This window comes from Anopheles coustani, chromosome 2 (assembly GCF_943734705.1).
Source record: "Anopheles coustani chromosome 2, idAnoCousDA_361_x.2, whole genome shotgun sequence".
NCBI lineage: Eukaryota > Metazoa > Arthropoda > Insecta > Diptera > Culicidae > Anopheles > Anopheles coustani.
The window spans coordinates 9682399-9697908 of record NC_071289.1 but is presented as its reverse complement, the minus strand read 5'-3'; the positions used below and the strand labels follow the sequence as shown (position 1 = coordinate 9697908).

Sequence of the window (15510 nt, the reverse complement as noted above, 5' to 3'; positions counted from 1 at the left end):
ACGTCCACAAGAGGTGTAGCCACGATCAAAAACATGGCGGCCGGGGCTTCATTTACTCTTTTACCAAAATAACTACTGATTTTATTTTGTACACCTAGTTAAAATTTTTGATGCTCGAACCTAGAAACAGTAGCTAGGTCTTAGCAGTTACAGGTTCCTAAGTCTTGGACCACCAAGTCAGAATCGAATTAAATCGAGTCCCAAACCAATGCAATCTGATTCGAATCCTTATCGAATCAAATCTTTAGAATCCGTCATATGGGATCCAACTCGGTTGACAAAAATTCAAATTTTTTGCAGCTGTCATGTAGTTACAGCAAGTTTTTCCATGGCAGATTGCTGGGACTCTTGTGGAACTACATAGTACCAGCAACAATTTAAATTTCTGTCAACCGGGAAGTCTTTAGAATCTGTCAGATGGGATTCGAATCTTTAGAATCCATCAAATGGGATTCGAATCATTGGAACCCGTCTAAGGATCGAATCTTTGAGTCTTCCGAATCCCGATTCTGCCAACACTAGGTGCTGCACCCGCTAGGCGATTTCGAGTACTTTCCTCCATCCGCAACCACCCCTGACCGATACTTTGGATGTTGTACACAACACTCGGTGCATGCTGTCTCCCTTACACGCCCGGGCTATTTTTTTGCTATCTTCCTCTCGTGTGTTTCCTTGTGTTGGTGCTAGAATTGCTCGACGATTCGCACATCCCCATTTGCTTGTTTATTCGGCTGCTCGAACGTACCATTTCGTCCTATTTCATGCAAGCTCCCATATAAAAACGTCCTACATTTTAGCTGGCCCGAGGCCTGGGTCAAACAACAACCTCCTGCAGTCTTGGACCGCCATTTGTGCAGTTAGTCGGTGATCAGGCCTATCAGGCATCGGGTTTGCGTAGTTGCTTGTCCCGTTCGAGTGGCACCAGAATCCGTTCTACCGATACAAGTGCGTTTGTTATTTGACTTCTACTCCTTCTTTTTGGCCATTGTTTAGTGCAACACTTTCCTCTCACAGGAGTTCTCGAAAACAGTTTAGTTTTTAAGCATATCTGATTTAGGAGTTCTACAAAGAATAAAGTTCTTGTTTGAATAAGTGCACGGAATGCTTCTGCGCTTCCGCCGTTTAGCATACGCCCACGGTTCTTCATAGTCGGGGTACCGTTTTTATCCCCTTGTTGTGTCGCAGGATAGATTGAACTTGTTCTTCTTGGCCGTACGTTTTTGTGCAATCCAAGTAGCTCCGAGATGATGGGCCGGGTCGTGTGTAGCAATCGATCGATAGTCGTGTAGGATAAAAGTGCGTTTCCAAGACCGTTATCCCGTTTGCAGTATTTGGGAAAAGCGTGACCGCGAGACGGCCATCCTAACGGCAGTCTAGTTTACTCCCCTCACCCTCTTTATCGTCTCGTTTTTCCTTTTTCTGGCCGTTTTTTTTTGCTTCCTTGCTCGTTCCCTCCCTCAAGTGGTGTGGTGAAAACAGTCGAGAAAATTTTGTTCGTTCTGGTCGGGAAGATACGTGCGCGTTCAAGACTGCGGCGACTGCTCCTGGGGGAAACACTTACGGCGAGAAGATGCTAACGGGTGCGCTGGTGTTGTTCCTTTTCGTTAACGGTGTCGAAATGTCTTTTCAGCGTTGCCCCGGCAACGGCAATTGATCGGGTTGAGCAGCTCCCGACCGAGTCATCCCCCGTCCGCAGCACCAGGGGTACCAGGTGTATATTTTGTTTGCAGAACGTGGCAGAGGTTGGAAGGAAGCGGGGCTGAATAACCCAGCCTAGTCGTGGCGCGGAAAGATGGACTGTCGGCGACAGTAGAAAAGTGAGAAAAACGAGTGAAAAAGTGTTATTTCCGTGTGTTCCGTCTGCTGCCTTCTGCCGGGGACTACGCCCGGCCATCGCACCGACCGGCTCCTGCGGAAAACGTCAATCGACGGACGGGACAGGCCGCTCTGCGAGAGTTTCCGGTGCGGCTCGGACCGTCTAGCGGCACGAAACTATGGCCGTTGCTGCCTGCCTCAAAGCTTCCCAGTCCGTTGCTGTTGGGTACGCCGGTCAAACGCAGCTAGGTGGAGGCATGAACGGCATCGGGGGCGGCGTCGGGGGTCACTTGCAGAGCCAGCTGACCCGCTCGCTGGAACGCATCCTAGAGGATGCCCATCTCAGTGGCGAGCTGAAGCTGAGCGGCCGCAAACTGAAGGACTTTCCGAAGGCTGCTGGCAAATACAATCTCAGTGACACTGTTATCGCTGGTAAGTTGTTTACTAAAACACCATTTTTGTAGTGATTTATTATAGATTTAATTTTCGAAACATACATTTCGACAACATGTATCTTCTATCCGTTTCCACTAAGGGAAGGAAACCACTAAGGATTATCGTTTTCCTCTTCTTTGTATATCGTATCCCTAAAATAAACTCTTAAAAAATCACTATCTTTTGAAGTCCTCACCTTTTTTGAAATGGCTGTTTCAACAAAAACCATTTTTTAAATGTCGCTCGATTCGCAAGTTGGCTGAAATTCAAAACATGCTCCTCAATAGAAGGTACGATTTATTAGTTGGTGAGGAAAAATATGTCTTTCGGCGACATTACGTACATCGCACCGGCGTCTGGCGTTTACAATAAGAAGCAACGACTAAATCGTTATAAATAAATTATTCCCGTGATACTGGCGGCAAATTTTCTGAAATGAGTGAGATCGCCAATTGCTCGTTTCAAGGAAGAAAATGCGATGTCTTGTATTGAAAGTTCTTATCGCATTGAGATATAAACAAATTGAAAGATGGGGGTTGTTTAGAAGCTATTTGTTTCAAAGAAAGTTTAAGCCTTTTTTTCTAGGGAGCTTGTTTCCGATTACCTTGAATGTTTCTAACAGTTATATCTAGTTTGAAAAAATGGAACCTATTGAATTAACCTACATTTTAAATCTTTCATAACGTAGAGTGTTTTAAAAGTCAATTGAACAGCAATTTTTAACATCCTTCTCTCATAACTTACGCTACCTTTGCTCAGCGATCACGGTTTATTTGATGTTAAAGGTTTAAAAAAGCAAATTTCATTCATCCCTAATGCAAAACTATAATTAAAACGAAAAATTGCACTTAAAAGTTTCCGTAACTGCGCTATAGTGAGAGTAATTAGTTATATTTTTGGGCCACCGATTGGCCTTGGGTGAGAAAATTTGTCGGCAATACCAAAGAGTCTCTTGCGTACGTTGCTTCGAAGAGCAAACAAGACCATCCATTACGGTTTTTTCTTAGCGCACAAGCAGAAGGCAACGCACCGGTAAGAAAATCTGCCCTGTGCGGAGAAAGGAGACGGTTGCGACGCAAAATCGATTTGAGAAAAATTGGCCTCGCCAGGAGGTCCTCCCTCCGACCGTTGGTGGACCCGGGGAAGGTGGTGCCCGACCGGGGAAAAAATGAGGACATATGAAACGAGGTAGCCGCCGAGAAGCCGCTTACGTAAACAGCGCCGATCGAGCCGAGGGTTTGGGTGGCTGACCGGCTGGCTAGTCGGTTGCCGCACCGAAAGGCTGTCGAATTACGAATAGGTGGGCCGCTCCACCATTCTCCCGCTTCGCTTTCGCATGTAGGACACCGGTTTTGCAGGATCGATGGATGGTTGGGGCCGGGAGAAAATAAAAAAAAAACTTCGCCACCAACGGGTTTGTTTCTCCTTGTACTTCATGCACCTTGCGCACGGCGTCGACCGGTTCGAGGATAATAATTTACCAACTGCAGTCGTCCATCGGTGCGAAAATTATGCTACTACCTGCCTTCCAAAGGGTCAATGCATGCATTTCGGGTGACGGGCGGTGGGGAGGAATTTCGTTTTTCGCCGAGCCGTTCCGTTGACCCAGAAGCCCAATGTACCGGCGGATCGGATCGCCGAATATGGCCGCAAAAGTGTGCGCCGCATAGATGCTGTTGCAAATAAATATCGTGCGATGATTTCGGAGGTCGTTAAAAAATGAAAAGCACACAGCATAGCCTGTGATGATGGATGGCTTCAATAACGTTACGGCCGTGGAGACACAGAAACTGGAGAGATGGAAACCACGTCGTCGTCGGAACACTTTCAACAGGCCGATCGATTTGTCCGGTTTGTGGTGAAACCTTGATGAAATTCGTTTTTTATGTTTTCGAACCACAATATTTCGTTTCGAAATAAGTTAAATACTCGGCAGCGGATAAAATAAATATTGTTTGATTTATCCTTAAATATCCGATTTCATTCCGACACATTGGATTGCTCGATATCATTTGCTCGCTAATTCTAAGCACTGTACAAAATCGTTTCTATTCCGCAAAGAAGGTAAAGGTTTACTCTTGCTATGCAAATCATTTCCGTCCGCTCGCGTCACGTTTCCGTTCTTGATGCAATAGACCGATCGCGACAGCTTTGACCCTTCAACTTTGTAACGGCACGGTCCCTACTACGGTATGGGCTCCGGCCACGGACAAGTGTTGAGCATATGGAAGCACTATCAGTACACGCTTATCGCTAAACGTTTTCAACGTGGCTGCGTTTTGCATGTGAAGAGTTGAGCAGCAGAAAGAAAAACAACAAACGAATGAAACGGCGTAACACGCGAACCTTTTAGCTTAGTGGCGGACCGTTTTATAGTAGTCGTCATCGGTACAATAAAGACAGAATGTGCCTTAAGTGTATTTATGGTCATGGTTTTAATTCCTTTATCAGCGAAGCGGTTCGACACGAGAATTTTAAAAGCAAAACGTTAGGGCCAACGTCAATGTGGAGTTTAAATTTGCACGAGAAGTGCTGCAGAACCGCACGCCAACACAGATGTGATGCTTTTTTGTTAAAACATAATGAAGAAAAGAAAAAAAAACCCTGTATATAGAAAGAAAAAGTGCCAAATATGGCAGGCATTATGTTGCAAAGTAAAGTATGACATCATCAAACCGGAACGGAAAGCAGCCATGCAAAGCAAAGAAACACCACAAACTGTTATCGACGCTTTATGCCAACAAAAACTATGCTTCTTCAAATATGCTCTATCTATGATTTGGTGTCGTAGAGAGCAAAAAAGCGGTAACTATCAAATTGATTTTTTTTACGCTTTTAAATTGCTTCTATTACGCTTTGCTATGGGACATAAAACTTTTGCTTTGATCGGGTAGAAGATGGCTTCCCGTAAAAAGTGAACATAACTCTCCCCAAAATGGTGCTTCATAATCTAGTTTTATATTTTTAAACGTTGAATGGTCCAAATTGCAAGCATTTGTACGATTCTCAACCCAACCCAAGTGCTATAAATATGCCTCTGGTGGTAACTGGCGTCCGAATATTAAATTATTTTACGGCACCATTTCGGACGAACATTACGGCGAGCCTCTCGCTTGGTTGATAAGCCCGGTTCGTGGTGGAATAAACTTTACTTTTTGATAGACACATGTGTTTAACATGCTCGTGCAAACAAAAGAGCGGCTTTTCTGTTCTTCTGTTTGAAGAGGAGGTTTATTCTTGCCTTTTCTTAACCCATACGTGCCTTAACGTTCAAAGAGAAGATTTGACGTAGGAATTCATCGTAAATTAAAAATTCAGACATGTAAGCAATTTTTTCACTAAACCCTTTCAAGCATTTTATGTTACAATGGCCGTAAGAAGGTAAAGGTGCCGGATCATCGCTGATCGGTATCGCCAACATAACAAATATCAATTACATTCAAGTGGTAGGATATTTGTAATATTAGGTTGTTGTATGAAATCATTCCAAATTGCTAGATTAGATGTTACAATTTCCGCCCGGTGGAAACCTAAATTGCCTGGAGGCGGAAATTAAATTGATCGATTAAGTGGTGACTCAAAGCTGGTTCACAGATTATTATAGACTGTTAATGTATAACGCTTCCGATTGAATAAATGATCAGTGGCACGTTGGTTTAAAGCACGATGATTCATGTGCGCAAATGTGATTTAAGTGGAAACCCTTGCGTTGCGTATGGCCGAGGAAGAACTTTGCCTAATGTGGGAAATGTGTTGCTTGATTTTAAGATTTAAAGATCTTAAAATTGAATGGTTGAATGAAACTCGAGCAAAAAGGTTTTCCACACCTTTTCCCCCCCCCGGCCAGTAGTTCAATAACTTTCACGTGGGGTGTGTTAGGCGGGGGGTTTAAAATTACCCCCCGCGCAAGGGTTGACCGTTTGGTGGCCGGTACCGGAAAATTTCACTCTCTTTCGCTAACCACAGTTTTGTTACGATTAATTGAGCAATAAAACCCGGTGGATTGTAACGGGCACAACACACACACACACACACACACACACACACACACACACACACACACACACACACACACACCGGTTGGCCGGGAAAGTCAGAAATAGATCCCGATGGAAAGTCCCGATGGATGGGGAGGGAAAATAAAGACAGAACTGGGGATGGTAACGAGTTGATCGATCGTTCATACATCGAGCTCGGCTTGGGCGCCGGTCGAGTGGGGTTTACTGTTACGCGCATGATTGCGTTTATGGGCGAGTAGTTGCTAGTTATTTTTCTATAATTGTGCTATTTTTTTTGTGTTGATACGGTACTTTACTTTCAATTTTGTTTCATTGATTCGACCTTAGGAGTAGTAAAAGCATAAAATTGCTTTCTTGTTTTTATGTGCCGTAATTCGCTCATTTCTTTCGCCAACGCTAGAAGGTTTTTCTCAAATCAAATTTTCCACTATCACTCTCTACGATACCCACTAAAATTGTTTATCTTTTCTTTCTCATTATACTACACAAATAAACAGCTTTTACAACTCCACATGCGTTCGCTCGCCAAATTATGCGACGTGACACTGGTTGGGAAGATCAATATTTACCCATTCCCGTGTTACTGGGTTGGGTTCCATGTGGCCCGGCGCTTCTTATCCCGCTGCTCCACATATTTCGCACTCCTCGCGTCCAGCCGTATGGGCCATTTCAAACTTCCGCCGATGAATCATCGGCTCGTATCTCAACCTCCACCGTTTGTTCAGCTCAATCCCACGAACTGGCTACGAGATTTTTTGCTCCCCGTCATTTTTCCATCGCCAAATCGCACTTACGATGAGAGGATGCAAGGCTCGGCGTTATTCGCTTGCGTTATGTTTACACTTGAGTCGAACGCGTGGACGCGCGGGTTGCCACCACGAAGGAGTAGCGGTTGGTTGGTAGCGTTAGGATTTTCTTCTTAGCTCTTCCTCCTTACTTACGATGTTTTGCTCGAAGAGAGGGGCCCATTTACCCCCGCAAACAGCACGGCGAACATCGTCGTTGGTAGGGGGGTTTTTTGTTTAGGTTTAGCTGTCCATTCACAAGCGCGAGCGCGAATCTTGGGAGGCAATCGGGTGAGCCATGCGTGTTACGCTTGCGCGCAGTCGTTGTTGGGTGGTACGATTTACTACTCAAACTGGTTATTTCTTTCGGTCTCGGGGGGGAAGGAAGAAGCCGGGTGGTGGTGTGGTGCACGAATGGACAAAAAGGCGCCAGTCGGTAATTCAACATTCGATCATATTCTTGCATGCCTCTGCGTGTATGATGAATTTCAGTTTGCTCTTTTCATCCAAATTTATTCTAGTTTGGTGTGTTTGAGCCATCATAAATTTATCGGTTTTATGGCCAGCATATTAAACATGATGTATTGCATGAAAATTTACTTTCAAAACTATCCTTGCATGTAATAAAACTTTAATATCCAAATGTAGTAATAAACCTTTTTTTTCGACTGGTTAAAATAAATTCAGCTTAAAGGAAAACATAATCTCCACCTTCTCATTCATCAACGTGTCGTGGTCGTGGGCAACGTCTTGTCCCTTGCCTCTGACGTGTGACGCATGGACAACATGGCCGTTTGTATATACCTTCGCCTTCGCTGCATATGATCGTTAAGGGCGGGCGTGCGTCCTTTCTGTGTGTGTGTTTGTTGGACGGTTTGTACCTTCGTACTTGACATTCAACAATCGTTGTTGCATCGTGGTTGATGGAGATTTTCATCAGCACACTCGTCATGCGAGGGCCACAAATGTGAAGGGGGGAGGGTGGTCGTGTGCGGTTATAGTACAATTTCGATTTGGAGGGACGCGTGCCGCGAACGCAAGCCTCATTGGGCGCACATTCACCACCACCGGGGTGATCTCATCGAAATACGCGTCTAAATACGGTAGAGCATGAATTGTCTAACTGCGCGCGGTAACTAGTCATATCTATGCAGGAGGATTCAAATACACAACTGTTTGCGTCTGGCTCCAAATATGGTGTGTTCCGAAGTATGCTCCAAATATGGTGTGTTGTAATTCTAGCATAGCTTCGGAGATGCATGCACCTCTCAAATAGCGGCAAGAAGAACGTGCCAGTTGAGAAAAACAAATTAGCATATAATCTTTTCCAGCGAATCATCCGCTTGCTGTATGTTGTTGTTCTTTTGAAATCGCTACTTAGTCGAAGTTAAACCGGCTGCGAACATCCTCAGTTTTTCTTTAAAATTTCAAAGTATGAAAAATTTCAACATGAGTATGAAATATTATTTTAAATATTTTTTTTTAAAGGAAATTTAAACTTTATTATATAAAAAAATATTTACATGTGTAGAGTTTTTGCTTGAAAGGATGGCAGCTACTAAGAATTTACTTACATCTCTTGAAGAGATGTTTAAAGATCGCGTTATGGACTGATTGTTGCTATAAAGCTTGAAACACTTTCATATAATTTTAAATATGATATCACTTGCTAGATGCATAATCCAAAAAAAAAAAACCTTTCGTCTGTCACCGAACGTCGCAGCGACTTCTGAGGGTCAGGGATGTCAAACCGAGGGAGGGTGCATGGCTAAAAATAGACATTTCCCTGTTTTACGTCCGACATGCACAATTTGTAGCGATGCGCAGCTGCTGCAGTGTCGTACGCAGAAAAATGCACTCGTAGATGGTTGGAAATGCTGTTTGCAAGATGTTTGCCAAGGAAGGAGTGGGGGTTACTTTTCGTTAAAATGGGGGTTACTTTTTTAATTGTTGGCGGTTTGAAGAAAAATGAAAAATAAAAAAAATGCTGTTGTTAATGTTCCCGCACATAAGGCATGCGTCAAACGCATAAAGATAGTCGTAGCTTCCGTAGCAGCTTAGCACTCCATTACGAATCGTGCAATAAAGCTACTTCCTGTTGTGATGACACGTACCGAAACACCGGAACGGGCTAGGGAAACAAACATTGCCATTAACAAAACAGCAGTTTCCTTTTGTTGTAAGTCGCACACGGGGGATTTGTTTGTGTCTGTACATAATGCTTGTACTTGAACAAAAACAGATCTTGAGGGAAATACTCAAGATGAAGTGTTTGCAATTTCTTGATTTCCAAATGCATTCTTTTAAAGCGCTTGGGAAAAGAAAATTTATCTAAAGCATTACCCTTTTTTCCATGTCTTAGATTTTGTTTAGCCTTTTTCTCGACTTCTTTTGGCTGTTCATATGTTTTATGTTTTTTGCTGGAAAACTAGAAACGGTTTCAAATTTAATTTTCCAACACTTTTCGGCTGGAAAAACAAATGGATTTCATAGTGAAAAGATCCACCTTTGCAGTCGAAAGGAAAAACGACACCGGTTGTTTGGTTGGGATTGACCGGATGGATGTAAAAACATACCTTAGCGCTGGTAGTTATTTGACTGCGGAAGCGATCCCCCCCCCCCCCCCCATCGGAAAGCGTGATGGGGTTTGATTAAACACAAAATGAAAACGTCGAAGAGTCAGAGTTAGATGTAGCACTGTGGCAAAAGATAAAAGAAAGGAAAACACAGTCCGCCCATTGATGATGGCCCTGGCTGGCGTAGGATGATGTTAATTACTTTCCACTAGTTCCGAATGGGAGGGCGTGAGGGGCATGGAGGAAGGAAAATCGAACCGCATCGGCTGGATGATTCGCGTTTGATATGCACGGGGAAACGAAATAGTAATTAAAAAAGGCTAAACTGCCCAGAGAACACACTGAAGCGCAGCACCGTTGTAACGCTTTCGAAAAGAGTATTGTTTTATGTGTTTTTGTTTTGGGGCTTTTAATACCTGTTTTTTTTAACGATGAGACATTTTACAAGTCGTCAGGTACTTCACCTGACGACTTGTAAAATGTCTCATCGTTTTGCTGTTGTGAGGTAATTAATGAAGAGGTTGCATACCTTTTGAACTTGGTATGTTACTATATAAGAAGCTGTGCACCAAGCCTTTCTACATCCTTTTAGCATTTGATATTAGCTTTTAGCAACAGCAAACAACCAATACTCCTTTGGTGCTGGAATAACTAATCTGCAATGAATATTCATCCATTTGGCAGAGAAACTCTTTAAAATGTCGCTCAACTTTACCCCATCCACCTCACGGAAAGCGCGAATGCAAAAGCTTCTACAATGAAACAGTTCCGCTTTTCTTCTCCGCCAGACAACAAAAGACTCCATCGGAAGCATATAGCGAGCGAGCGGTAAAAGGATCCCGACAGGACTTTGGTTCATTGCACGAAGAGGAGTGTGGCGCATGGGAATGGGTTGCACATTTCCGGTAAAATCACCGTCTCATCTCCCTCCCACCGCCGGGGAAAGATGAGAAAATTGGGTGCGGCTCCACGTGGGACGTGGCGCGACACTGCTGGCCGGGTTTTGTCTGCAGTCGAGCTCTGTCATGCTGTCAATGTGTTGGGGGGGGCCCCATTGCTATGCATTTATTATTCGCCATGCTTTGCCGCCCCGTGGGCATCCGATGCCGGTAATGTTCGCCGCTTCCGCCGAGCTCACAAATGTAATGAATGACATGCTCCAACCTTCGGCGCAGAAGTGGTGGTACAAGCGGGAAACAAAATATCCGTCCCGGGGGGGCTCTTGTGCCGGCCGCAAGGAGTAGATGACGCAACTTTTGTATTTCGGTGTCGTGAAAAACATTGGATGGTATGGCTTTCAAAGGATCTTACGTGTGCCTCTCGAGAATTTCTTCAACAAATATGATGTCAAGAGAATATTGGAGCAGCTTTACAAAACACCCCTCTCGTATGTTGCGCATGCACCGAAAATGCTTCCATTGTGTGTAAATCGACCGATATTTTTTTTTTTTGCCTTTTCCAATGTTGCTCACGTACAAAATCACGCGCCGGTTGGTTTTGTGTCGCATTCACGCACGTGCATTTTTAATTTCGGGAAGGCTGACGTAAAGTTGCGAACATTAGCCAAATTATGCTACAAAAGTAACATCGATCCCAACGGGCCGCCCCTTCCGCCATGTTTTCGCAATGGGCTGAGTGTAATCGAATTAGCTTTCGAGGTGACATTTGCGATTGTTATTTGTAACCTCCGTTTGAGTACGATAAATATTATTTACGAGAAGGAAACTACCCTAGTGATAAGCAACATGCTTTTGATTCATTCGGTGTAAAAGAACTCTTTTCGTGCTATTTTTAGCAATCAGTGAGTCACACATACAAGTTAGTTATAATATTATTACCGTAGTATTCTCCATGATGGAAATATCGAATGATGATATAATGTGGTAACTTTTAATATGGAAGTAACTTACTTTTCTACCAATTTCAATTTTATAATTAGAAAGAGATAGAATTTAAATTTTTCCATCAATTGTTCGTTTCGTTTTAGGTACTTACCCTAACATTATATTTTATTTATAATACTTTAAACTCGGAGGGTCCGCGACAACCGAGCGGTAGCGTTAGAAAGCGTCGGCCCATGAGCGCCGGGGCTCACCACCTCGACGGCGTGGGTTCGAATCCCAACCGAGACTGGACCCCTCCTCCCTCTCCCCTGTACGAGAGGACTGACTATCGCCCTTAACGGGCCAGGTATGACCAACTCTCGGGGTCGTTACGTCAAGAAGAAAATTTTATTTGGTTGAATCTTTTTCACTCTTGTTTCTTTCTTTTTTGTTTTTCCTCTTGCAATGCAAACGAACATGTTCTTATAAAACAATCTGTTTTTATTCAAAAGCAATTGCTGTGTATAGTAATGCTTGTATCTAACTTTCTGTTATTATTATTTTAATTTAATAGAAGTGAAGGAAGAGAGGGAACAAAGATGCTGTAGCTAATGAACATCTTCACTGATGGGGTAATCGCTTTATGTTTGCGTTAATAAATGATATCGCGAATCATCATTCGTGAGAAAGACAAACCACGGTAGTCGTGTTTGAAATGGTGCCACACCATCGCACTCGCATCATTTGTTGTGTTCTGATAACGCCCGTTCAAATTGGAAAGGTGGCAGCTTCTGTACCACCAGGCACCGTGCCTATTCTCAGCACAATTAAAAGGGACTAAGTCATTGTCTCGATCGAACGTGGTAAACTTTCGATTCTTGTGGTACTTCATCGAATCTCCTGCTGTCCCTGAGTATGTCTCTAACTTCTTCAACACATACTTCTCCGATTCGTCTCCTAACTCAAACTCGTCGTACTTTGTGTATCCGTAGTTTCCGTGGAAATCTTTCATTTCCACCAGCAGCTCATGCGGTCGGTTTTTAGCAATTTGATGCACATATTCTAGCCCGAGCCAGAACTCGCCATTCACATTCCCGAATCCGTTGCGGTACTCCGTCCAGTTCCTATCAAAATCGACTGAGCCTTCATACCTATGCTGGATTACAATCCAGCCGCCCTCGAACTTATTTTGTTCGCAAAAGACCTCGAGTGGTTTGCTATCCCCCCCTATTTTGAACATGTAAGTATCCGATACACTGAGAGCTTGCCGACATGAACTCACTGGATGCATAAAGTTAAGCAACTTAGTGTTGAATTTTCCTTGGATACTAATATTTCGTACCGAATCTGTCAAAATGTCAAGAATTTTTTTGTTCTCTCGAAATTCCTTGAGCTCAGTTTGGCTCTTTTCCTGGATGGTTTTTGTTTCAGTCGACAGTTGTAGCTGCATATTGTCTATCCTGGAAATCAACTGATTCTTTACTTCTTCTAAGTTGGTTCGTGTTTTCTCTTCACTTGTCTTAACAATCTGCAAAGCAAAAAAGTCGATCATCTTAACTTTCTAGACCTTATCGCCAACACCTTTTGCACGCTTCCTTACCTTTTTCAGAGAGTTTTCCATTGCGCGCATTTTTGTTCCGATTTGCTTTTCATGTTCGGTAAGCTTCTCTTGCAGATGTTGTTTCATTTCCTAAGAATAATTACAATATTCCTCGATAACCTTTTGGCATTCAACTGAATTCGCTAGATATCAATTCACCTTCAGCGAACTCTCCATAGCTCTCTTCATAGTTTGCTCCACATCTTGCAATTTGTCTTGTAAGTAATCGAGCTTTGTCATTAAAAGCTCCATCTCGAAACCTCCTATTGCGGTTGTCAGCCGGGCAGATAAAACTACACCAAAACACAGCACCAATATGTAACTAATATTATTCATGACTTTCAACTTGCTGTAATTCAAAGCAGTTCAATCCACAATCAGAACAAAAGATGAAACACGACTGAGGATCGTTCGGATTCGTTTGGCTCGGAAAGGCAAGAAATACAAAGAACTACATCTGATAATGTGTTCTGAGCGATAACGTGTAAATCATCACCAACACTGAGCCAATTAACCGCAAATATACTTTGCAAAAACATATTCTTCCTGGGTAACCCATAGTTTTATAGTACACAACAGCTCATGCCACAAACTGCATCGAGAGCATGAACTGATTATGTTATCTCGAACGGCGATTCCCTGCTTCGTTTTCTGACTCGTCAAACGCTCTAGACTCGTTGGAGTTCCGCCGTTGGAGCGCGGGGCTCACCACATCGACGGCGTGGGTTCGAATCCCAACCGAGACCGGACCCTCCCCTGTACGAGAGGACGGACTGACTATCCACGTTCTCAAAGGGTAAAAGTCTCGTAAGCCCTTAACGGGCAGGCATGACCAACATGGTCGTTTGCGCCAAGAAGAAGAAGAAGAAGAATACTTTAAGTTATTTTTAATCAATTAATTCAATGTTGGTGATTTTCTTAACATTTTCTAGGCTGTTCACAATCTATAAAATGACATTTCTTCTTACCTCACAATTGCTGAGCCCAACTTTCCAGGACTTTGGTATGATGGATCAGTTCGATTGGATTTAAAATTGACTTTTCACAAAAAAACCCACCTGCCCAAAATGCGCTCGCCGGTTGTAATCGGATATCCCCGGGTGACCTTCATCCGTCGGACAGCGTTCGAAAATGCTTGGTTTGACAAATTGACAACCGCCTCCGATCCAATGACGAAGCCGATAGCACGCGCGCGCCAATATTTGACACTTTGGCATGGCTCCGGGAGGAAGAAAAACCCCCACTGGATGGATGTGGTTTTTCTCCGGTGGGGGACACGCGCGCATATGGGGGCCACATTCCCTCGGACAAAGCCGCGCTTGTTTTTCTCCGGAAATTGATGTAGCAAAACCGGCCGGGGCCCCGAAACCCCCTCCGAAATGCTCGCTGACGTTGAGGCGAAGGTTTATTTATAGCGCAGCACAACTCTGCCGCAGCATGATGGTTCGGTTTTTCCTCGGGTCCCGCCGGGAAAAGGGAAAACCATCCTCTCCGGTGCCTCTGGTTTGGTGGGTCTCAAAAGGCGGCGGGTTTTCGGGCGATCACACACCACACACAACCCCTTTGGGAGCGGAGGGGGGGGGAGTTTTTTACGATGTTTGGTTGCATCTTTAGGGTCCGGCTGCGTTTCTCCCCGGACTTGGGCGAAGCATCGGTGTGTAGGCGTAAGTGCATTGGCCTGGAAAAGGCCAAACACACGTCGACTCGTTGGCGATCGTGTTCCAGTTTTTGTTTTCGTTACTCCAGCGCGCCATGCTTGCTCGGCGGATCCGGTACGCCTATGTTGTCGTAATCGAAGCACCACCACGCACGAGGGGGAGCAGAGCAGATTGCGTGTTACTGTTTGCTACACGGGCGTGCTTTCTAGGCGTTGTCCAAACGTGTGCGGGTGTTTGGTTGCCCGGTTGATTAGATTGTCTTCGGGCGCTTGTCTTCTATCGAACGATGGCACGGAACGGAACGATGCGAGAGCTCTAGTTCCCGTTGCGAATGGCATACAGGTGTGGTTTACAAGAAGCACCAGCCAGCCCACATGGTTTTCTCTTGTATGTTGCATTCCGACGCCGAGTGGGGGTGGCACAACATTAGTGTCGAAACGGCTGGTAATGAATGGTATTTCCACCATCCATTTGGCGAGCTTTGCGGGCTAATGACACGGGTGAACCTGATAGAAGCCATAAATATACCATCGGATTCAGCAGAAGATACCATCTTTTTGTTTATGTGCATGTATAACGAAACAATCTGCGGGTTTGATTCCCTTCCAATTGATTATCATGTGGTAAAAGTCGTGTAAATAACACCACGCATTAGTTTTACTTCAATTTCCCACGATCAAGACGCGTGTGTGAAGCAGCACCCGGTTGTTGGTATATTGGTTTACCCTGGCTTCGATGGAGACGAGGCGCGTGGTGGAGGGTTAAACATTAGCCGACCGTAAACAATCGGCGCTAATTA

The 15510-nt window shown here is 44.2% G+C and overlaps 1 protein-coding gene across 4 annotated transcripts in view; it reads left to right on the top strand.

Moving 5' to 3' along the window:
• Nucleotides 1-868: 868 nt before the first annotated feature.
• Nucleotides 869-15510, top strand: part of LOC131267701 (leucine-rich repeat and calponin homology domain-containing protein) — a 31541-nt gene continuing 16899 nt past the window's right edge. For 3 of the 4 annotated variants that reach the window (XM_058270639.1, XM_058270638.1, XM_058270636.1), the window contains exons 1-2: nucleotides 869-945; nucleotides 1631-2247. In XM_058270639.1, the coding sequence (XP_058126622.1) occupies nucleotides 1995-2247 (253 nt within the window). In that variant the 5' untranslated portion in view covers nucleotides 869-945; nucleotides 1631-1994. The remainder of the gene's footprint in view (nucleotides 946-1630; nucleotides 2248-15510) is intronic. The other variant, XM_058270637.1, reaches the window with a different exon arrangement.